The sequence below is a fragment of the Lytechinus variegatus genome, chromosome 3 (genome assembly GCF_018143015.1).
Source record: "Lytechinus variegatus isolate NC3 chromosome 3, Lvar_3.0, whole genome shotgun sequence".
Classification (NCBI taxonomy): Eukaryota; Metazoa; Echinodermata; class Echinoidea; order Temnopleuroida; family Toxopneustidae; genus Lytechinus; species Lytechinus variegatus.
The window spans coordinates 48,549,498-48,575,921 of record NC_054742.1 but is presented as its reverse complement, the minus strand read 5'-3'; the positions used below and the strand labels follow the sequence as shown (position 1 = coordinate 48,575,921).

The 26,424-nt window shown below is 34.8% G+C and overlaps 1 protein-coding gene and 1 long non-coding RNA gene across 2 annotated transcripts; one reads left to right on the top strand and one right to left on the bottom strand.

Moving 5' to 3' along the window:
• Positions 1-2,766: 2,766 nt before the first annotated feature.
• On the top strand, positions 2,767-6,408 carry LOC121411224. Its single transcript, XR_005969439.1, has 2 exons — positions 2,767-3,499; positions 3,760-6,408. It is a non-coding gene; the product is annotated as an uncharacterized LOC121411224 (long non-coding RNA).
• LOC121411223 (sodium-dependent multivitamin transporter-like) lies at positions 5,277-25,322 on the bottom strand. The gene is made up of 14 exons (XM_041603816.1): positions 24,733-25,322; positions 19,451-19,516; positions 18,528-18,579; positions 17,900-17,967; positions 17,260-17,414; positions 16,769-16,909; positions 15,680-15,809; positions 13,189-13,277; positions 12,370-12,482; positions 11,389-11,543; positions 9,146-9,354; positions 7,963-8,063; positions 7,271-7,389; positions 5,277-6,913 (listed from the first exon to the last, which is right to left on the bottom strand). Exons 1-14 carry the CDS (start codon positions 25,117-25,119, stop codon positions 6,785-6,787), a joined length of 1,914 nt encoding a protein of 637 aa, XP_041459750.1. The 5' UTR covers positions 25,120-25,322; the 3' UTR covers positions 5,277-6,784.
• Positions 25,323-26,424: the final 1,102 nt, after the last annotated feature.

Sequence of the window (26,424 nt, the reverse complement as noted above, 5' to 3'; positions counted from 1 at the left end):
TTAATGAAATATTGACAAAGAAGGGGAAGAATTTTCTTTAATACCATAGCTGATAATCCACCACTTCGTTTATTTTCACATCTTCGGCCACGGGATATGTAAATACAGGTTACCTCTCGTTTTTCTTATTACTTTTTTGTTTTCACTCGCTTGCCTTCGAAGGGGGGGGGTCAACTTTGAATTACCATTGTATACGGTGAGACACTTAAAAGATTATTGCTCTGCTGACTGTTATTGGGAAGTTCATTACATCGAAGACAATCGTTATATACTACAGCCTTAAAGACTCGATTGCACTTCAATTCATCATATCATAATTGTATCGTTTTTCATGGTTACATATTTTTTCGGGGTAGGCCGCGATTTCATCGAGTACTTATTGTATTCAATAATTTCCTCTTTTTATTTGGGATTTCCCCCATGTTCTGAAAGTCGTCGTCGTTTTGTCACAGAACAGAATGAAATGAATCTCTTGATTGGTCTGGATACTGTCTCAGTGCTATAGATTTACTGAGACATGACTACTCGAAAGGAAGGGACGTCTCCAGTTTTGAAAACAGTATCAACAGCTTAAAGGTCCTCAGGCATTGACTGCTGGAAACACAAAAGTCAATCTTCATTCTGTAGATTTATGTTCGCCTTTTCCTGAATATTCCCTTATACCACCCCTTTTTCAGATTTTTTTTTTCAAAACTATAGTACAGGTCATTCAATTTCTCACCATTCCTGGATTTCAATAGTTCAACAGAACTCAGTAATATTGTCTTTCAGTAAGAGGTCAGTATCACGGTTTATCACCATCTATTCGCAGGGTGGTCCTGGATCAAAGTGCGAGGACTCGAATCACTTGCAAAATGATGAAATACCCGGGATGCAATAGAAAAAAAGATAATGACCAGTAATTACACATAATGTCTTGACACTGACCTCCATTTTACTTATCATTTCTAACATGCTGATGGGATAAGTACCTCTCAAAGAGCTTCACGCTTCGTGATGAATCTATTTCAGAGGCTTTTGGCTGGGAAATGGACTATATATACATACATAGGGCATGTTATATCGTTTATGAATAATACACCAGAATAAAACATAATTTGTGAGACATGTCAAGAAAGTGAGCCGGGGAGGACGAGAGAGGGGGGAATTGGTATGAGAAGAATGGTATGGTAGTAAACAACAAATCAGATGTGAATACCACATGGGAAATTCGGGAAAGTGCATGAAGAATTCAATTTGGAGGAAAACATGCATTTTACAGTAAATTGAAAAGTCACAGACGACCACTTCAATCTAAATTCAATTTCGAAGTGATCCATCTGTGCAAACCTATATATCCACACCCGGCATTTATTCAAAAGACTCGTTTTCATGTGATTTGTAGAAACATGACACTGGATATATACACCTTGCCTAAAGGCGCGGATGACAACACTGTCGCCACTTTTTGAAATGAACTTCAGTGTTTTGACACCGTTTTCAAATGACATACAATAATAGAATATGAGCTTAACAGATTAAGACTAAAGGGTACACGTGGGAGGATGTTATTTCTTCCTTTGAATAGACGTCCTTGCCAAATTACAAAAAGCTGATCATACAATTATGTGTCCACAAGGATTGGGATATGGGGGGAAAGGGAAAGGAGAGGGGTTGAATTTTGATATCGAAAAGATATTAAACCGAGAGAGAGATTAAAAGATATATAGAGACAGTGAGAAGAGAAAGGAGAGAGGGTGAGATGCTGATTTTTTTTTCTCGCCTGCATAGCAGAGCGAGACTATAGGCGCCGCTTTTCCGACGGCGGCGTCGTCGTCAACATCAAATCTTAACCTAAGGTTAAGTTTTGAAATGTCATCATAACTTAAAAAGCATATGGACCTAGTTCATGAAACTTCTCCATAAGTGTAATCAAGTATTATTGAACATCCTGCCTGAGTTTGAGGTCACATGACCAAGGTCAAAGGTCATTTAGGGTCAATGAACCTAGACCATGTTGGGGGGATCAATATCAATATCAAAATCTTAACCAAAGAAACTTAAAAAGGATATGGACCTAGTTCTTAAAATTTGAACATACGGGTAATCAAATATCACTTGACATCCTGTATGGGTACCAGGTCACATGACCAAGGTCAAAGGCTAGTTAAGGTCAAATGTTGGAGGAATGTGTTGAATTGCCATCATAACTTTGAAATTGTATGGATCGAGTCATAAAATGTAGACATACAATGTACGGTTAGTATCACTGATCGTTTCGCACCAGTCCTGGGTCACATGATCAAAGTCAAAGGTTATTATGGGTCAATTAACATTGTATTATATATAATATATAATATATGAATGGTGCTTTTCTGTGAATAACCATTCACAGTCAGCTCTGCTGCAATATTGAATTGTGTAATGAAGGCCAGACAGCCAGAGGCATTCCATTTTTTTTCTGTTCTAAAAATCCATACCATCAGTAACTGATATTCACCTTGTCAACAATGACCTCCCATGATATTGAACTGAACAATTTCCATTCTGATTCTGAGATTGAAGGAAAACCTTGATGTTCCAAAGAACAAATATAGTTAGACATCTGACCGTGCAAAAGAATCCGATTCAAGGCAACTGAGAGAGTAGCATTTAGTTGAACATAATCCCAGGAATCTAATGTGATGTTTCTTGAACTGAAATTCACCCCCTTCCTCAAGAGGTAGTTACACAACACAGAGGTAAGTACAAGTATGGGCAAACACAAATGTTCGGCCTAAACCTTTTTGAGAAGAAGTGTCAAATTTCCAAACTGAAGGCGTTTGAAGAGCAACCATTGCAGATCACTGATGCAACTTTGAATTGATAGAGTAAAGGATATCACCCAGAGTAGATAATTTAGTAAATAAAAAACATACTTTCTACGACCAATAAAAAAGGTTGAAAGGTAAGAATTCATACTTTCATCTGAAATGGGCATCCCAACACTGTAATCTGATTTATGAGCAACATGGATAAAATGTAAACTTATTTGTCATCTTTCCGACAATACCTTTAAAGCTATGACATTGCAGACTTGTACAACAAATAAAACACTCATAAATGCCACCTGATCTTTCCCAACCATACACGTTCGAGAAAGACCAAAATACTTTTAGTCTACTGCTTTGAATTAATCACCAAGCTACCAATATTTTCCTCACAGATGCATACTTTCTTAAACACATATCAAATCAGCATATGACAAATCACACAAGCATTACATAATGAATCACAAAATAGAAATACATATCTCTCCACATCCAAGGAATAAGACATATAACTCATTTGAAATTAAACAATTGTTTTAATCTATCAATAATTTCAAGGCTTCAACATGCACACTAGTACAAGTATTATTCATGAAAAACAAGTAATATAAACCATTGTGATTTTCAGTGTCACTAGTCTTTGTAAATTCATGTACTTTTATTTTCTAGTTGATGTACCTTTCCTTGCTCACATCAGTCTTTGTCTTTAGGTTAAGGTACATTTGCTAATAAAATAACAGTCAGAAATTACTCACACCTTACATTCATTGAACAAATCACTCAAATCAAAGAGGTGTACATTTCATGACACCATTGATTTCTGTGTTAGTACACATTGGTACAAGTATTATTCATGAAAACAAGTAATATAAACCATTTGATTTTCAGTGTCACTAGTCTTTGTAAATTCATGTACTTTTATTTTCTAGTTGATGTACCTTTCCTTGCTCACATCAGTCTTTGTCTTTAGGTTAAGGTACATTTGCTCACTTAATCACTCAAATCAAAGAGGTGTACATGTCATGACACCATTGATTTCTGTGTTATAACATCCGTAACCTTCAATTTCCAACACTACATGAAATCGAGTCAATATCTTGTTTGGTTGATTTTGTTTTATTCAGCATTCCAACAAAACAAATAGATATCACAATTGTTTCAGCCACAACATCATAAGAGGATCTATGACATGATATCAGGTAGCCTACAAGAATTACAATCAAATATCTCACATAAAAACAAGGCACTAAAGTCTCAAATCTCTTTATCTTCTACCTTCTATATTTGGAAGCTATCACATGATATTATTACCAGTCTTCTATTGCTCAGTACACATGTCATATATCCACCAGTTCTGTGTGCATCATGAAATCTCTAAATCTAATTTATCAAAAGGTTGCACATTGGTAGACAAAAATAAACATTGTGAGATTTGATCATCGGAATATGTTACTTCCAATAGGACTACCAAATCGGTGTGAAAATACCAGTCCTACACAAATACACAAAAGAAATTGTTTGTATGATTGGATTACTTAACATTTGACATATAATAAGATCATCCATGTATTACATGTGCGAAAACACCAATACTTTAATTCATCAAGAAATTTCTTGTGAGTTACCAAATACATATTGGAATTCCAATCCACATATTTATAAATGAATTTTAATTAGTTCTTATTACCTATTAATTTCTATTAACAGTCTATTTTGAATTTAAAAGTTTGCAAAGTTCCATAAAAATATTTGATTAAAGCTTGCTTTCTTTTGACACAAGACATAGCATTGATAATAAACTTCTGATCTCGGATACATTAACCTCCTGCTTAAGTCTGACAGAAAATATCAGTTAAGCTTTCCCACATGCTAATGACAGCATATCACATCTACTGTTACAATCGCATCAAAACATCTTAATAATGACACACAATATATCATATGCACCCTGTTAAGAACATGAATTTACATAATCTTTCTACAAAATATATAAATTAAAAGGTGCAAACCAAAATTAAGTGCAAAAGAAATAAATAAGAGATGGACATAAAATGACAATAAAATTATTTCAGTGTGCAATATGCCATTATTTCTATTAAAGAACCTGACGCTAGGAACTTTTCTGACACTAAAACAACATCATCAATGCGGAACTGTGTCTTCACACAATAAAAAAATTAGTACAAATGTTTCATATCTCTTTCCTTGAATATGAATTGAAAAAAAAATGCAAATGAAATTGTAGCGAGTCATCTCCTCTACTGGACAGGATAAATAAGAAATAAAGAGCTGTCACTATGGCAACATAACTGAGCTTTGTAACTCATTTGGTGCAGGTAACCATTCATTTATGAATTCAGATTGTGTGGAATAGCTCTGCTTTTCCTAGCTAAATAAATGGGCTTACAATGGAGAGACAAATGAATTATAAAAAGTGCAAGGTTTCACCAATTCACACACAATACTTCATTCAATGTTCTTTTTTTAAGATACAAATCATTTTAGATTTTGATTTGTAATCTTGATATTTTCTTCTGCATGCAAACATGCACTTGTGCTTTTAAGCAACTCTTTGAGTGTTTACCATAAATATACACATACTCCACTGGTAGTGTAGATCTATGAGATATTTCTTAAATTAGCAGCTTATAAGCTTTTCCACTGAAATAAAATTGATTAAAACCATTTATTATTCGATAGGTTCTTTGAAATTCTCTTTCACTTGAATTGTAAAAAACTACTAAAACTTCACAAATCAAATGACCTTATATACTAATCAGTGTATGACACATCAATAACACTTTTGCATCTGGCAAGATAAAATAACCAATTATATGAGGCTTAACTAAGGGCAATGGCGAAATTCAGAATTACTGTACGAGCATACCACATGCACCCTGAAAATAATTCCATTATTTTGAAAACCCTGAAAATCAAACTAATGACGTGAAAAAGGTGAACATTTAATTTCAAAAAGTAACCTTCAGATATCAACAAGATACATAATATATATTTACAATAATTTTCTCAACACCACAACCATATTGCAAAACACATCTGTGATGAAGATATAAACATATATGTAAACAATTCACACAGGAATTTTCTTTCACGCATACTTTATTGCGGGTGAAAAATATCAATAAATGCTCTGCGAAGACAAGGTGAAATGGACTTATAGGTAAGACATTTATTCTGAACAATCCTTGTCACACATCACACGCTGTCACACTGAATGAATGAAATTCCCAATAACATGGAGAAGCAATGATGGAATACATAATTGAATCACTGAGGTAATCGATAATGAAAATTGAAACTGGATTTTAATCAAGATCATCTTAAATACCCTGCAAATGGTCAATTCAGCCTTTTTTTCTGTTCAAGAAGATGACTTCACTTTCAGCCCATTAAATAGTACGTATTTTAATCTAGAAATGAACAATATTTTCTACACACTAGAAATGGATTAAGTCAGTTGGTTGAGAATTGCTGATTGATTTCACAAGTGTTTCAAGCAGTGCTGCAATCTCCTCTTTTCAAATGTGTCTATGAAAAACTCATTTTTAGAATTGAATAGCTATGTGAACCTACATAACACTGGCAATACCATGCATAACAGCGATATATTCTGAGGAAACCTATCATTGTAACTGTGCACACATGGTTCATAATAAATATCATTCTACACTATACCCTGTGATGAACAATGCAGGAAAATTCATAGATCAACGACAAATAAATGCATATCAAAATCAAAAAGTCTTTTCACTTTTTTTTACTCTAAATTTTGAAAATTTTCCTTTATCATAAAAATAAATAAAGTGGAGTATTCAATCATTAGTTTTGTTTTACACTGCTTACTGCAATCTTCTCTGCAAATATGAATTGCTCATCTTTCAAATACAAAGTCTGTTTTAAATTTTATTCTTCACTGTAGTCATCTAAATTCCCTTGAAAAAAAAAGCCAGGACGAATCATTAACAAAGCCTTCGTCAAAACTGTGTGCTTTCATCAACAGGAGATGGCGCTCTTCCATTTTCCTTCTGATCCAACATAGAGTAATTGGTTGCATCGTTACTTTTGACATCCATGTCAAATGCATTTCCATTCCGGTGGTCAATCTGCAAAAGAGATTGATAAATAATTCGCAATCAATAATAAATCACATCACAAATAAATTCACAGGGTAATGAATTACAATTAAAATATCCATAATTCAATTGCCTCTCATCAAAAAGAACCAATGAGGGATGCTCTTGTAGGCCTATTTTGCTACTTTCCACTGGCATTCAATCAAACCAGTTATACAAGTGAAGGTGCCACGCATCGTTCCAAGGAAATATTGAACACTTACAGTTGAATTGTTGTTCAAAGATTCGCCCTTCTCTAATTCGCTACAACCAATGTTTTAAATTTCATATCATTGTCCTATTATTATCTAAAACATTCAACCACTCCACGCACACTGAACTGATTACCTCATCAAAGTTGACCCCACAGTCCATTTTCCTTCTACAGCTTGCTGGGAAACAACAGAAAAGCTTTCTTGATATGGGACAGATCAACTGAGGATCTAACTCACTTGGTCTGGTTGCACCTGTGTAACAGGAGAAGAATCAAAAGATAATTGATCAGTGCCAACCAGGGTACGGTTTCATGAAACCAATAGGTTATTTTCACAGACTACATGTATTATGAGCTACTGATCTCCCTTGCATCTGACTGGCTGAGCGCAAATCACTGACAAACCTTTTCATGAAATGCTCTCCTGTTTCGTATAACTTGTTATGATAAACTGTTAAAAGCTACACAATCCTGTTTGTATGTCATATCAATGACAATGAGCATAACAAAAAGCTTATTGGTTGTGAGGCTGTTTAGGATCGACCATATAATCAATTTCCAACTTCCCCGTGGTAGCTAAAACAACTACAGTAAAAGCAGACACCTTTACTTTGCCACAACCTAAACATCTGAGCAAAATTTTCCAATGGTCAAGATCTGAAAGGAGGAATACCTCCAAGTGACAATGACATAAAGAGAAATGACAGTTTATTTATTCTTCTTTATACTTCCGAGGACCTGAATGCAGTTATCTTTTTATTTAGATAATTATAAGTTATATGAAAGAGATTTTATCATTCATTATTTGAATTCAATTTAAGCTTACCTGTAAGAAAGCTTGTTATTAGACCAACAAACAGGACCACTACCAGAGCAGTAAAGCTATACCAAAGATATGATATACTGTAGAGCTTTGCTATTGCAGGGCTAAATGGGAAATGATAAAGAGAGGATATAGACCAAAAACAAATATTGATGATACTAATCAACTTTTAAATCTCTTGTATCCACTCTGCAGAGTGACAAAGGCACTGATTTTTCTTCAGTACATGATCCCTGGCTTAAGCCAAACTGCTAACCCTAGAAATATTCAATAAAATATGGGAAAGAACAAATTGTAACAAAATGATGCCACTATCAAATGCAATTATTACATGTTACAAATTTATCTATTTAAGTTATCATTATCATTAAATAACAGACTCTAGACTATATTGTATTTAGAATCGATAACCAACTTTTCTTTCCACACATAATCACAATGAAATACAGTTTTCTTTCATGCAGTACAAGGTGCCTTATAAGGCTTCCCACTTACATGTCTACCCAAGTCAACTGTGCTTCATTCTTTAAAGGACAAGTCCACCCCAACAAAAAGTTGATTTGAATAAAAATAGAAAAATCCAACAAGCATTACACAAGCAAATATTTCATCAAAATCGGAAGTAAAATAAAAAAAGTTATATTTCAAAGTTTCGCTTAATTTCAGAAAAAAAGTTACATTCACATCCTGGTCGGTATGCAAATGAGGGACTGATGAAATCACTATTATGTATTTTGTTTTTTATTGTATGAAATATTTAAATTTTCTTCTTGCTGTCTTGTGAAAAAAAGTTAAATTCCTTCTTGAACATGTGGTATTACCATTGTTTTTAAGTTGGTCCTTATCAAAATCTGTAAAAATTGAAATATTGTAGAATCCAAACAATAAAAAAACAAAAGAAACAGTGAGTGAGGGACATCATCAACTTTCTCATTTACATGTCACTGATTTGTGCATATAACTGTAGAACATCCGATTATGATTAAATTTTCGTTATGCTTCTTTGATTTTTCTATATTGATTAATATCAACATTTTCTATGGTGGACTTGACCTTAAAAAGTTACACTATTATTCCAAAGTTATATACATGTATATTAAATTAATATATATTAAATACATAGAAACTATTCACTAATTTATAGACAGGTGTAAAACAAAATGCAGAAAAGCAAATTTATGCTTACTAAGGTTCTGGTGTTATTATCAGGTCAGGAAGAGAGGTAACATTGGCCAAAATATAGGACGGAATGTCGGTAGAAATGTCTGTAACATTTGGTAGAAGGCAAGCATCGATAGACGTAGGAAGTTTGTCAGCCATTGATGGATAGATATAAGCTCCAATCCCAATCCAGAAAGAGAAGGCAAAGCCAGTCAAACCACCCACTATAGCACCCTGTAAAAAAAGTGAAATATATTAAATACATATGTATTATATAAACCATTCACTAATTTATAGACAGGTGTAAAATTATCTATGTCCTGGTTATCATAAAACAAGTGGAATGCCTCTGGCCGTCTCACCTGCATCACGCGGTTCAATATAGCAGCAGTGCTGACTTTGAATACTACTCTAACTCGCACAAGATGTTCAGTGATACAAGGTTACTCTTATGTCCACTTTTTATGAACTAGACCAATAAACTTACAGAGATTCACCAAAAAAACCCAACATGGCCAAAGTTCATTGACCTTACATGACCTTTGACCTTGATCATGTGACCTGAAACTCAAACAGGATATTCAGTGATACTTGATTACTCTTATGTACAAGTTTCATGAATCAGATCCATAAACTTTCAAAGTTATGATGGTAATTCAACAGATACACCCAATTCGGCCAAAGTTCATTGACCTTTGACCTTGGTCATGTGACCTGAAACGTGCACAGGATGTTCAGTGATACTTGATTACTCTAATGTCCAAGTTTAATGAACTAGACCAATAAACTATCAAAGTTATGATGGTAATTCAACAGATACCCCTGATTCGGCCAAAGTTCATTGACCCTAAATGACCTTTGACCTTAATCATGAGACCTGAAACTTGCACAAAATTTTCAGTGATGCTTGATTACTATTATGTCCAAGTTTCATGAATCAGATCCATAAACTTTCAAAGTTATGATGGGAATTCAACAGATATCCCCAATTCGGCCAAAGTTCATTGACCCTAAATGACCTTTGACCTTGGTCATGTGACGTGAAACTCATGCAGGATGTTCAGTGATACTTGATTAACCTTATGTCCAAGTTTCATGAACTAGGTCCATATATTTTCTAAGTTATGATGACATTTCAAAAACTTAACCACAGGTTAAGATTTCGATGTTGATTCCTCCAACATGGTCTAAGTTCATTGACCCTAAATGACCTTTGACCTTGGTCATGTGACATGAAACTCTAATAGGATGTTCAGTAATACTTGATTAACCTTATGGCCAAGTTTCATGAACTAGGTCCATATACTTTCTAAGTTATGATGTCATTTCAAAAACTTAACCTCAGGTTAAGATTTGATGTTGACGCCGCCGCCGCCGCCGCCGCCGTCGGAAAAGCGGCGCCTATAGTCTCACTTTGCTTCGCAGGTGAGACAAAAACACGGTTTATCATTTGTAGGTGGACTAAGATAGCACACTGTGTCCATGGCTCACATACAGACGATATTATTCCAAATACACAAATATTCACAAATACTGTACAAACAATTTTTATGCAAAACAATAAATTGCATAAAATCATTTGTACTATATTCATAAGGGTATTTGTGACAATAGCATTGATACTGTGTTATAAAATGACAAAGTTTGAAAGATCCACTTAACCTCAGACAAATTTGGTCACAATTTTCTCTGTGTATCACTAATTGATAAATATACTGTATAGTCAAAACTTTGCCAAACTCGAACCATATTATCGGTCCTTCACTTAAGTTGTTGAAGGGAAAAAATACACCTACATACATGTAGTACATACAATTACATGTAATTCAAAACTCTAAGTGCACAGAGGTGAATATTGTATGAAAGTGGATGAAAACACTCATCTGAATACATAAATGGCATAATTTTACATTTCAATTTACTGAAGGAGAACAGATAACATCTAAATACAACAGGGGATTTCTAAAAAAAAATTCTATTAGTCCATGAGGATTCATCATTGAATATTTAATGCCACACTCAAAATCCTGAATATTATAATATAAAGTCCAATATTATTTTATAAACAGGAAATGGGACAATTTTACATGAATTTCACAGAGAAAAATGACTTCATTTGAGAAAAACCTTCTTCCTTGACTACTTATCACTTCAGTATCTTTTATAGATACTTATTTGAATATTACCAGTAAAAACCATTATAGCTTTTGATCATGCTCACAACATGGATGGTTAAAGGGTCAAAATCATAGCCATGTTCATACTCACAATATTGTTGGTCCAAGGGAAGACAATACCCAGTGTGAACATGCCTAGTAAAGGTCCTCCTATCATGCCCATCAAACCAATAGCAACAGTGAGAATAGGCCCCAGCTTGGATGCTACAAAGGCCATTCCTATGGCTAAGAGTCCATACAGTAAAGCTGAGCAAATGAAAAGCAAAGAACACATTTTGATACGACCACTTAAATGTTGGGGCCAGAAGGAAAACCCAGCTTGAACCCAGTCTGGAATGTTAAGCAAAAAATATTCTGGGTCCTGGATCTGAGTCACCGCACAACACCACCGCTGCAGCCCCAAGAGAAGCCTGGACTCGCTAGGTGCACCCTAGGCCCGAATGCTCTTTCATACCCCATCATACCCCATGTCAGTGAACTAATTCAACCTAAAATTTTATCCAAATCAACTTCCAAGTACCGATCTTAACCAGATTTTCAAACTCATTGAGCATCAGGAACAGCCTTAATTTCATCGTTCAAATTCTCAGATTTAGGGTCTCACTTCGCCGTATATTCTTATGGACATGTGCTGAAATTAGCGATTACAACTGGCAAACACGAAGTCAACAAACAGTGTTGATGCCCTCTGCATTCATTTGGCGAAATTTGACTAAGAATAGAATGGAGACGTTGCGATCAAAGCCAAAATAAAAATAACGTTTCAAATGCTTGATGGGGCTGAAATTCATGTTAAAGGATCGATTAAGTTACATGTAGATTATTTGGGAGTAAATATGAGCTCAGATCACACATGAAGGTAAAGAGTTACATTATCTAGCTGTTTATTTGGTGTTTTTCCAAGACTTATTACACCTTACGATCTTTGCTGTTTAACCTCTCAACCTGGACCAGCTTGACCCGGCGGAAATCCCCCCAACTCAACAATATTCATGGGAATGAATCAGATGAATTATTGCAGAATGATTTGTGATATGGAAGACATCCATGAGCACTTTGAGGCTGAACTTACCTAATACCTTTGATATAGTTGTCCTCTTTGCATCTGAGAGATCTTTCTTGATAGGTCTAATGATGTCTTCAACTGTCACAGCAGCCAATGAGTTCAGGCCTGAAGACACAGTGCTAATATTTTTTTGAGGGAGTATAATAATTCAAATCCATGATTCAGTGATTTATAAACAATCTGTACAATCTACTTAGAGTACCATCTCCATAGAGTTACTTGGAATCAAATTCACATACACCTGGTAGAAAAGCTGGTTTTTCTAAATTTCTATTCATGTTACATGGTCAACTCATTTATCGGATTTTTCTATCTTTTCTATCCTCACATCCTAACATGATGCTTCATGAAATCCTTGTATTTGATTGGTTCAGAACAAATCAGTCAGTAAAAAATACAAATATGATGCTTCATGACCCCCCCCCCACCCCGAATTAATCATGTGCAGCAGTCATCAAGTACATGTACTAAAGTACATGTATTAAGGTCTGGTGGACATAAACATTTGACCCAGTGATCATTTGGAATAAAAACTATCATAAACCATATTAAGTATTTTTATTTCATGAACTTTGATATCAAACTTTGTCTTTACTCACAAATTGTGTGTAGGAAGGAAATGAATAGAAATTTGAAAAAAATAATGATGCACTACCAGATGTACATGTATGTAAACTTTGATTCTCACAGTATGTGTCCCTACAAAATGGCAATCATTGAATCTTGCTGGTATGAGTGTACCTCTACATAAACTTCAAATGGTTTTGTAGAAAACAAAGATTAAAACAGGGAGAGATAGTCAAGCCGACCACAATGAGTACTAACCTCAAAGTCCCACTGAAAATGGCTGCAATAAAAAGACCGGGTAATCCATGGAGAAAGCCAAGCTGAGTTACCACATAAAAAGGAAGAAGCTGCAAATAAAAAGAAATAAAAAAAGAATTTCCATTTGAAAAGATGATTTTTGAAAGAAAGGAATATTATCTGTTGTGCTATTTTGCAAACTCTTAATCAGATCATATTTGGAACTGATGCCAATACTCTCACATGAGAAATAAATCTCATATTTTGCATTTGATGGAGTGGTTGATGGGTCAACTCTAACTCAAGCCAAGGGGCTGAGAATGGATTGAATGATGAATGACCCAAGAGGCAATCCGACTTCTGGCATGATAAAGGCTTGCTGGGGATCTTTGAATAATGTAAAGTCATTTATGGCTTTTACCCAAATAATAATATTGCATAAATTCCATCTAAAAAATCATTCATTCAAACTTCCCCAGCACGCCTTTATTATTCGATTCTTTTATCCATGCCGAACATTTATAAGTCAGAAATGAATCAGAGGAGATCAGGGTTAGTTGGAACATTCTTTACAAAAATGGCTGCAAAATCCAAATTTGATTTGACAAACAATCAATACATCAGCTTGAAGCATATGAAACAAAGAACTCCTTTTAATATCTTAGGAAAATAAATATATATATGTACTATATCTACTTATTAATTATAAACAGCTCTTAATCTTGAACAGCTCAATTCACAAACTGATTGATGCATTATTGACAAATTTGCAATAGTTTCTCAACTTCTCATTAAATCATTCCTAGTTAATATTTCATTATTGTCGCTATTTCACATTTTGTTATATACATTCAATTAACTACATTTTAAAATCAATGTTTATATTATATTTATCAATTAACCTCCACTTTAATTCAATTCAATTCAATTTCTGCTAGTTCACAATTATCCAATTGCAATTATTGATGCATCAACAATTATAGTTACCTTTGCAATTATTAATGAATTTGGATTTTAATCATACTATCAGGTATTTCTATTCCACAATATTTGCCTTTATTAATTATCCTTCATTTCAATGATATGTATTCCATTTTAATGTATTGATTTATTTTAATCTATATGTAAATGCATCACAATTCAGCTTGACCACCATGATGTATGAGTTTTATCAAATAAACCATTTATCTATCTATCTATATATAAAGACATCTGTATGTAATGCAAAATGCTCACCTTAGAGCATTCTGGTTTTGTAACTGACCCAGATAAACCGGCTCAGCTTTGCTATTTGCAAGTAAAATTGACAGGCTATTCTTATCTCTCTAACTAAATGATATATATATTTCCTTTTCAGGCATTAGAATTCAGTAAATTGCATTGTCTGGTAAGCATTTCAACCTTATGCAATCTCCATTTAAATTGATGTGTATTGCCGGTCATCATTCAAAAAAAAATAAGAAAAAACAATATGGGAAATTTGCCAATTCTCCACTGACTTATAGTTAATCAGTAATTACCATCACTTTTACAGGCAAGCCATTTCCTACCACACTTCCTAAGCTTCTGATCAGATACTTCCAAAAACAATTTATATGACATAATGACACTATGGTCACAAATCTTATGAGACATTAACAAGTCCAAAGGGAAATGGGCCAATAAATCTTCAGAATCCTTGAAGAAAAAACTCTCAGTAAAAGGTGAATGGACAGATAGAAACACTTGTCAGCCAGGTGGCTGAAAATGTGATTTTAAAAAAATGAAATCCTTTGTTTCAAATACCAACCAGGAATGTTCTACATGTATTTCTCAACAAAAATAAAGCTTTACCTTTAATATAATAAAAAACAAATGAATATCACAGCCTTTTGGTGCTAAGGGCAACATTATTATAAGGGTTTTTTTCAGACCTAAAATCAAAACAATCTTACTCTCCTGTTATATCTGTACTATACAGAAATTTATTTTACAACCAATCTTAGCTCGGTAGTTTCCAGAAACAATATTTCAGAGCCCTACATAAATTTAAAGAATGAAACTATCAAAGTAGTCTCAAGGTGGGACAAAAAAAGTTGAAAACCATAGCAAAAAAAAGAAGTAAATATCTCGATGATAATATTAACTGCCACTTGGTATACCACCATTTCTCTACTGTTGTGTTTGGTCTAATCGTAGTTCATCGCCAACAGTTTGTTGACTTTAGCCATTTCACCTTAACCAATTTACAATTTAGCTAAGTTTAAGTAAAACTATAGCCATTCCACCTTGTATAAACTTGATCTAACACCATTCATATGAACTGTTCACAAACAAATTTTCATTTGCAAAATAAATAAAGAAAATTAGTCCATACACACATTAGAATATATATGGCAATAAAATTAAATGCAGACCAGTGCAGAACGACTATATTGATAGTAGATCAAAAGTGTTTTATGGTCTATGTGGCATAAGACTTCCTGAGTACATGTACTACTTGTAAACTAGTTAAGAAAATATAAACCAATACCTGATCACCCCTTGTGATGAATTCAGCTTTGATGGGATCACAATCAGCAAACACAGCAAACATCACCAGACCACACATGAGACAAAGAGAGACAAATATGAATAGCATCGGACAGTTCAAGTAGATGGACCTGAAAAGTGAAAGAGAATTTTAACAAAGAATGTAATAATTCTCATGACATTCAAACCTCTTAACACAAATTACTTGTGGCAGATTTCTTGCACACTGAGGTTTAAGTAGAAACTGGAGATACAATTTATGCTTAAGTGTACAAACAATTACATTATTTAAATAAATTGATTAATCAAAACACAGAATTGTGCTTCTATGAGATTAATGTGCACAAGTTTGGTGCCAATGGCAACCCAAAAAGGGAGTTAAGGCTTCCAGTCAATATTTATGCTATTACTTAAACACAATTCAAACATTAATGATTTGAATATTCTAAATAATTCACAATCCCACCACTCACAGACATATCTGAACTGTCATCCAATGATGTAGTATCATAATTTGTACAAGAATATGACATTTCAAAAGGAATATTGTAGGGTTTCAATCGAGTATTAAAGCAAGGTCAATTCCATGATAAGCCCAATACATGAAATCCAATACAATGCATTGTCCATGTACAACTACAACACCTTAGATTTTACAAAACAGTACAGAATCAAAGGATCACTGTGTTGTTAAGATTTCTTAATTACAGCACAGAAGAATATATGCACATAGTTTCTGCACTACACACATCAGTAATATTATCATTATTATTATTACAAGAGAGGGAAGAGAGATTCTGACTGCATTACGAACACATGTATCATTTGAATTCAAAGTAGAACTTGTAGGCTTTTGATTTTATCACCAATATGATAGCATTAATCAGATACTGATTAATGCTAGTTGTGACATCATACCATAATAACAAAACATACTCTTCTTTTGTTATCACTATCACAAGATTTATGAAACATGTAGTTATGCAGTGCAATTTTATTGCAACCTGATGATAGTAGAGCATTGATTCCTGTTTAAGATAGGACAATACATGTTGGGGTTGATATCATTATCAAGCAAATATATATATACCATTTGGCTGCTCTGAGGGTGGGGCAGCTAAGGTAACGCTGGACAGAAGCCTGGTTACAACCAAAGATAGCAAGCCAGTTGAATGTGGCACCAAATACAAGAGACCATACAGTGTGACGTACAGTTGGGTCCACACGTATACTGTCAAAAACAAAAGATAAAGACAATCATTCAATAATTAAAGTAAAAAATTGAATAAAAGACATGGTATTTGGCATTTCAGTAAAAAGCATAGTATAAGAAATATTATAAAATAGTTAATCTTTCAAAGAAAGAATGTAGTTTTAGCTTATACTTTAGGTGTTGGAAAACCTACAATGTAGTATGTCTGGATCTAAGTTGAATTCATTGGGAAAATATTTCTTAGTTCTTAAACATTTTATCAGTAAAATGAACAAGAAAATAATTGAACAGTATTTCAGATTGTCCACTTATCATTCACTTTTTACAATTAAAAACAAAGGAAAAACTGTAAAAAAAAGAGTTCTTACTCATCAAAGACCACTCTACCGCTCTCCTCGTTGATATGCCAGACATTACCAAAGCCATTCATTTTAACTGAACCATGGATTATAACGGCTATGAGACATGATACCATAACAAGGGTCTGAAAAACATCTGTCCAGATTACTGCTTTCATCCCACCCTAAAAAAATAAGAAAAGTAAACATGATTGCTACACCTGTACATAAACTTACACCTAAAAATGTAGACAAAAAGTTCTTATCTACAATACATGTAATGTCAAGAGTAACGCAATATCTATCGTAAAATTTTATTATTGCATCATTTCCAGAGTAAAAGCACTGGACCTTCCAAGTGAATTTCTCTTAGGATTGTATTGACCTACATGTATATCATTGATACATGTACCTGTAATACCTTCTTACAGGAGGATCGATAGCTGAAACATGTTTAGGAACATCATCCACTAGGAAATGATTACACGCTCACACAAAAACAGAAGTCATTAGAAATCAAAGTTAGAGCCATAAAGCCCATAATAGTAATCAATAAAATAAATGGTAATTCATATTTGTGTTGGGCATAAACGTATAGTTTGGTTTAATACATAAAGTACATTTAGAGAGAAATACATCCTTAACTAATGCATAATTATCCCTGGCTTACCACCGATGTATAGAATGCACACACCAGACCCACTGTGAGAACAGATCCCCAGAGTGTAAACCCGGTCACTGCAAAATAAAGACAAGAGCTCCAGTCAATACATAATAGCAGTGTATACATGAAGGAAGTGCATCACATGTCTACAGGCATTATGTACTCAAGTACATCAATTGTATAATGAGCCAAATGATCATGTCCACTTTTGAAACATTGATTCGCCCAAAACCATCTTAGCACCAACATGTTGCTAAAAAAAACTTATTGTCAATTATTAAGAATGACTGTGGAAATTACACATCACCAATGTTATCACCATCATTATCCCTCTGGCTCATTATTTTTTTCATTTTCATTTTACAATTTCAATTTCATCATCATCATCATCATCATCGTCGTCATCATGGTGATTATCACCAGATGACCACCAACGGAGCATCTCGGCAGAGCAATACAATTTGGTCATTTACACAAAAGTGAGTGGGAATTACATGTAATCTAATGAAACAATGGCACTGGAACTTATTTGGTTGCACTTTTGCCCAGGTGATGGATATAATTTTTGAGATAAAGTAAAATTCTAACAATCCACAAAAAAAATCAATATGAGAAAACAAACGAGATCAAATACCTGCATTAACTGCAAGAGCAGGGGCATACAAGACAATGGACAAGTACATCACCTGAGATTATAATCACAAAGAAAATTCAAGAATAAAGATTTGTCATTAGTCTTTTATTACATTGTAGGTGTCGCGATTACTTTTTTCTTCAATTTCTTTAAACCATCCAAATCATGCTGATTTATGAATGTTCAATAGTGTCAAATAAAAAAAATTAGATCAGTCCTACTCTCTATTATTGAACTAAAATAGACAATTAAGACAATAAAATGTGATTCAGTACAGATATCATAATTTGTTTTGAATTTGATGGAACATTGTACATATACCTTCCGCATGAAGGAGGGGGGGGGGTGATGAAGCACGCAATTCATTCTAACTACCGCCCTATCAAAAATAAAATCCTGTCAATGCAAGTGTTTGCAGTGTGAGTGTTGGAAAGCGATTAATTACAAAAAGGGGGTTGGGGGTATCATAAAATGGTGCATCCTGGGTAAAGATTATGGAACTATTTGAGCAGCTTACAACTTTAACTTTAACTAATTCAATGTGATAGAACATGTTTCCTTTATAAAGCATCATAATATTAACAATTTATCAACTGAATAACTCTGATCATGGTTAGAAACATAGTAGAGTATGGACAAGCCCATAGCCAGGGGGATCCAAGGGGGTCACTCAAACCCCCTATAATTTTCAATAGCAGGAAAAAGTAGGGGAGGAACAGGAGAGAAGGAAAAGGAGAAGGAAAGAGAATGCAAGATAAAAATCAATCCCCCTCATTGAAAGCCCTGCACATTCCGGAGAAATATAATCTTGTTTTCTTGTGTAACTTGGTAATCAAATCTATGGTAAATCTATTGCAACAAGTCAAGATCATGTAAATACTACTGATACATATATGAAACCTATTCCAGTTTTGCACACTAACCATGTATATTAGAAACCCTGTAGTCCCCACAAGACGGGCTGCAACAGAAAATCGCAACTGGAGATACTGGAATGAAAGAAAAATTAAATCACTGCCACTAAATTTCAATGTAAAAAAGCAAACTCTTATCACAACATAATACTAAAAAACATCAATTATCATTGCTTGAAACTGACAGATGGGAGAGATTGCATGCTAGAAACAAAACTATAATCACTACTACAATAAATAATATCAAGTTCATTGATAATTACAAAAAAGAGGTTGTTAATGATTCATAATACCCCCATCCCTGCACATACATGGATCCCCAATCAACTTTATTTCCACCATTATCATGGTATTGACCTACAGTTATATTGAAAAACTTGTTTAGGGGGTGTTTGGAAATAATTTGGTCACGCATGAGTACAGCAATTTACATTTTACTGCCCCCCCCCCCTGACTTCATCTTCTTTCTGAAATTAGATACATTATATAAATCACTGCAATATAATGGATAAAATTGTGTTTTGTTAATTAGAAATGAGAGTGAATAGGAACGCTTAAGAGTCCCTTTCTACATATGTATGTACATGAAGAAGAGAAAAGGTTATTGATCTAAGAAAGCCCAGTGTATAGTGTCACCTGCTTGCAAGATCAATAACTGAGTGACGTACATGTACAGAGTATGAGAAATTGGATTTTGTCCAAACCGTCTTCCCCTTAAGCTTAAATGTCCCGCCTCTCGCTTCATATTTGCAATTTCTGGTTGTTGTTTATTCCGTTCGTCTCCATCCATTTCTATCCCATTTCTCTTGTTCTATCTCTTGTTTCTTTTTTTTCATTCAGTCTTTCTCATTCTTTCTTTTATTTCCATATGTTGATGTGTTCATCAGTCATCACATTGGAAGTACGATTTATTTTGAAATTTTCAATGAGAAAATTGAGATCTTTAAAATGGGCTGTACATGCAGTCTCCCTTACATTGTCTCAGAGATTATTCCAAATCATGTGCCCCATTGTCGGCTATGACAGGTTAGTTGTAATAATAAGAATGTACTTGGTCTCTCAATGATCTACATATTTTGTATGATTTTATACAATGTGACCACCTATTTCACACTTTGAACTTTTTAATTTACAATTTGAATATTTTTTAAGGTGGATAGAGGATAAAGTGAACATTTTATCATTCAATAATTATCATCAGGAATAATTGTAATTTGGGGGGGGGGGGCAGTCAAATGTATTGCTGTACATACACATGCCTGACCAAATTATTTTCAAACACCCCCTTATGAGTTTTTCTCTCTGTCAACCTACATGTACATAATAATAAATTTTTTGCGGGCTTCATTTAGAAGAACCTGCACTTTTCATAAACAAGGAGAAAAAAGCCCCGGGGAAAAAGCTTGGGAGCAAAAACATACCCTAAACACATCTGGCTAGTGACTAGTCTTAAAAAAATCCCTAAATACATTTGACCCTGTGATTGACCGTTGACTATTCTTTCAAAACCATCCTTTAAAGAAAAAAAATCAGTGTTTTTGATACTCTTAACAAGTATACATGTATGTGGTGGCCCGCATCCAAAACTGAAAAAATACCCCTTCAAACACGTTTTTGGGGTCATGCATGTGTACAGCAATATATTTGATTCCCCTCCCCGGTTGTAATTATCATCATAATCGCATACTGATATTTGATATAAAAGATAATAAAAAGAAATACTATGTGACACCATGAATAAGCATAAGGTCCATCATTAGAATGACGATATTAGCATATAGCCAAGGATGCAGGACTATTTTGCATTCATTTAGCAGGAAAAGCAAACATTTTTTTTTTATTTTTTTTTACCACTTACTCAAAATCAAGAAATGGAAAATAATGGACTGGTTTACCACTACATAATAAAAAGAGATGCACGAACTAGAAAAATCAAGGTACAGAGTTTACATCACACTTTAAACAATATATATCATACTACCAGTAAGCAATACATTATCATGCTCATATCAGTGTTGTAGTCAAGGCTCAAACCTCCAAGGCTAAGGCCAAGGCCAAGGCTTTAATACCCAAGGCCAAGGCTTCAATAACCAAGGCTGAGGCCAAGGCATGGAAACCCAAGGCCAAGGCCAAGGCCTGAAAACCTCAAGGCCAAGGCCTGAAAACCTCAAGGCCAAGGCCAAGGCATTTCAATTGTACAATATATAGAAAAAAAGACAACAATGCTTAGGCGGCATACATGACACACAGGACCAAATGTATAAAAGGTGTGAGCGAGCAAAATTTTTACCCTTGTACATTTAAAACGAAAATAATTTTATGATAGATCATGTAGATTTAGACATCAAATTAAAATAAACATATCAGCATATAGTTACATTTGTACAATTCATTATTGTTCTAGGCGATTCACATTGCAATAATTATTATTACCAAGGTGATCTGATCATGGCATGTCCATTCTCAACATGTCTTTCTCCTCTACCTGGGACAGGGGAGGCAGAATGTATTTTTTTTGGGGGAGGTCAAAGCCAAAAATGCACTTACAGTATTGTCAAAATGAGAATTTTGGTGCAGTTCAGCAAAGCTTTTTTAAGTGATTTCTAATTGATAAGACAGATATTTTGATTTAGGCTTTAATTTCCCGCTATAGAAAGCATAGCGAGCAAGTGGTTTTGAAAAAAAAAATCAATTTTGAAGTTGTAAAACTCGATTTTGGGTCAATTTAATGGTGCCAATCACTGTTAAAAGGGCATCCTTGCGAGATGTTGTAATAAGAAATGAAATTTAAATATTTTGAGCTGTTTTTGTAATCATGAAAAAGGTGTGCATCTTACTAAACAAATTAACGCGAGCACAAAACACAAGCAGAAATTTTTAGTGACCAGAAAAGGAAGCTGTTCTGGACTGCATTTAGTGACTCATAAATAGGATACATAACTCACCAATCAAAAAAATGCGAGCGCAAAGCGCGAGCTCAAAAATTTGTAATATTCCGATCTAAAAACTAGACATTCTAAGCATTTTTTTGTGTAAATTGAATGCGAACCTTACTTAACAATAATTTATGCAAGCACAATCCAAAATTTGTTGATTTTGAAACCTAAAATTTTGCTCTGTATGCCATGCTTGGCCCCTCAAAATTTTTGGCTCATCATGCCATTGATGCCATAGCCCATTTGGAAATGACGAAATTGAAGTTTGTGTTCAAGTTTACCGAATCTTTTCAGAATATCATTAAGACTTAAAACATTCTTGTTGGTCAAAGAAAATAATAGAAGGAAAACCTAATGGAATAGAAATCAACCTTGTTATCATTCTTTAGAGTAAGCTATTTTTAGAGTATGAAAATTGTTGTCAAAATTGTAGTCAGATCTGTCAGAATTATTCCTGTCATAAAATCACTATAATCAGTGGCGTACCGTGGGTCACGGCATTGGGGGGCACCAGCAAAAACTTGGAATTGCCTAGTGAGTGCGCAAAGCGCTCCCAGTTGCCAGGTATTCTGAACTAATATAGATATTTTTATAAGGACAGTGCCAATAAACGGACATGTATCTCACTAGTCAAATAATGCGAGCGCGAAGCGCGAGCTTAAAATTTTTGATATTCAAACCTAAAAAGGGACATTACAATCAATCTTTTGTAATCATGATACGTACCTGTCTTGTTAAATAATGCGAGCGCGAAGCGCGAACTGAAATTTTTGTAGATATTGACCCCAAACAGGAAGATTTTAAGGACTATATTTTAGGAATCTTTTATCTATTAAGATTATACACATCTCACCATAGTCATCTAATGGGAGTGCCAATAAGCGCTTGCTGATTTTGTTAGAATTACATCTAAACATGCACATAAAGCACTTGTAATCATGATTAACAATTAACATACCCATCTCACTAATCAAATCTTGCGAGCGTGAAGCGCGAGCTGAAAATTTAGGAAATTCAGACCTGAAGAGGGGCATTTTAAGGCTTGTTTGTAGGAATTCAAGAAGGACTTACATAGTTCACTAACCAAATGATGCGAGCGCGAAGCGCGAGCTGAAAATTTTTGATATTCAGATCAGAAAACAGAAAAAGGAAGATTTTAAGGACTCATTCTAGGAATTGATGGAGAGCAGACATCTTTCACCAATCCACTACTGCGAACGTAAGCACGGACAGGAAATGTTTTATATTAAGACCTTAAAATGGGACAATCACTTACAGTATTCATGAAAAAGAAGCATACTTTTGTACATGTAAAAGAATAACTCGAAGTGCGAGGAAATATATTTGGTAGTTTGGTGTGTATTGACTTGAAAACGGGAGGTTTTAGTATAACAGGATTATATATCTCGGTAAACAGACAATGGGAGCACCAGGAACAATGAAGACATATGCCCTGAGCAAATTATGTTTCATTTATATGAAAAAAATGTTTCTTATGTAATGTAACATAACATAATTATAACATTATAATGAAAATTGTCTTCTTTCCCACTACGTTTCTCTTCCTTTCTCCCTCTTTTCCTCCTTTTTTAGTCAGCCGATGGGGGGGGGGCACGTGCCCCCATGCCCCCCTGTAGTTACGCCATTGACTATAATCCTAATCGTAATTATTATCATTATTATTGATATTGTCATTATCCTTATTAGTCATGATTACGTCATATTACCAATAAATAATATTAATTTTCATCACTTCTCTTTGTTACATAATTATGTGATGATAATTGCAATTGATGGCACTGCTAGGTACACATACTGCTTCTGCTGCTGCTGACTGGTAGTATTTAGTGTCATTAGATGTACAGAACAATTGAAACATTTATAATTACTTGTATAAAACAAATGAAAAGTACAAAATACAAAATGCCTTGAAAATGCCTTGAAAATGCCTTGAAATTTCAAGGCTCAAAATCCTCAAGGCCAAGGCCAAGGCCCTCTCAAGGCCAAGGCCTGAATGTTCAAGGCCAAGGCTTTGAAAAAATAGGCCTTAAGGCGCCTTAAGGCCAAGGCCGAGCATCAAGGCACTACAACACTGGCTCATATCACAATCAAAAGGCTAAGAACTGTCTGAAGTGATAAGGATGTCAAGATGTAATGTATGCCTTTAAGTTAACCATACATGTACATGTCTAACATTTGTCCTCTACTACTTTTGTACTAGCCCAGAGAGAAATGAATGTTTCCTCATTCAGTCTGCATAATCATGTCGGTCTTTTTTTAATCTGAAAATCATAAATCATAAACACATATTCTCATGAATAAAACTTAGTTTATAGTTGAAGTAAAAAAAAATACCTCATAAACACTAGTGAGACGAAGATTATAAAAGGTTGGGATGAATACATTTGCAGTAATGATGGACATGAAGATGTAACTCCCTCCAATGTACCAAAACATGGTACCATAAACATAAACCTCAGAAGGAGTTCCAAGAAGAGCAATAGCAGACATCCAGCTGGCAAGGAGTGAAAATCCAACCGGGACGAATTGCATCTTCCTGTCCGCCACGAAGAATTCCTGAGTGGTCCTTTGCTTTCCACCGGTACACGCATGGTAAATGCCAATGGCAGCAGAAATAACAAGCACCATCACGAAGACAACATAGTCAACGACCGAAAGTCGAGCGGCGCCGCCGTTCCCGGCTCCGGTGAAGCCATCTGCTGTTCCGCTCGCGGTCGACATCTTCACCGAATCCCGATTTTTCAACACAGCTGCAGTTTGAAACTGGTCAGGGAACAAATGAAAATATTCTTAAGAAGTATCCGCTAAAATTTGACTGTAAAAAAGGCAGTGTAGTAAGCTTTGGACCAAAAAAATGCAACATAAGTCATCAAGCACTAGCCTTAATGATCAACATCGCACAGCTTCTCGTGTTCCATGAGCGATACCAAACACCACACGTGTATGACGTAATACTTCTACACACGTGAAATCGTCGTAAAAAGAGTGGTTTGGTATTCTTGGTGCGGTGGTGCAGGGTGGGAAAGGAACGGTGCAGGTGCATTGCAGGCTCGCGGATATGACCGTGACCAAGAAGACTGATAATCTGGAGCGGGGAGGGCATAGGAAGCAGGGGGGATAGTTCCCCCCCACAAAAAAAATTTAAGGTGGGGGGACGGTCCCCCCCTCCCCCTAATTTTTTTGCTGATAAACTTTTTTTTTTGCTTGTCAATTTTTTTACATGCATGTGTCCATCACAAAATTTCAGGTAGACCCCCCCCTAATTTGTTTGGCTTCTGCCGCCAATGGCATAACATGATAATAGGCCTATGCATGTGCCACACCGAAGTTGAAAATAGGTGGGGGGGGGGGCATATAACATGATACCTATGCATGTGCCACACCAAAGTTAAAAATAGCTAGGGGGTTCTGGAATTGAATCATGGTCTTAGAATGGGTCTCCGGAATGGCGGCTCTTAGACCAATTAACGATTGCTAAAAGAAAAATGCAATATGCTGTGGAAATTGGATTTGTTTCAGTTTTGACCCACAAGAATGAAAATAATTGGATTGACACAAATGTGTTAGGTAATCATTGCTGCATCTATGATATTACAAGAGAGCTGTAAAGCATAAATAATGATGATTTCATATATTTTACCGACATAGAAAAGTGGTGACGTACCATCCTAAGCTCACCTAATGCATATTCCCCCCCCCCAACAGTGTGCATAAAATATTGCTGAACTCTTAATTGATAAGCACACCAATACCATCTTAATTTTATCAGTTGTAACCAATAAGGACTTCTCGCTCTGCAATGGGCATATCTGGTTTGTTTATGCTTCCAAAAGCTTAAAAAAAATTGGGGGGGGGGGGTAAGATCATTTGCTCAATCATGCGTGCCGCACACTGTGGAATAAACTTCCTGAAGACATCAAAATTTCATCTGTGGAATCCTTCAAAAATGTTCAACCTTTCGGATTGCCTCTTAACTCTTCCTGTGCCTATCCATCACAATCTACAGAGTGGAGTTCAGTGGCGTTT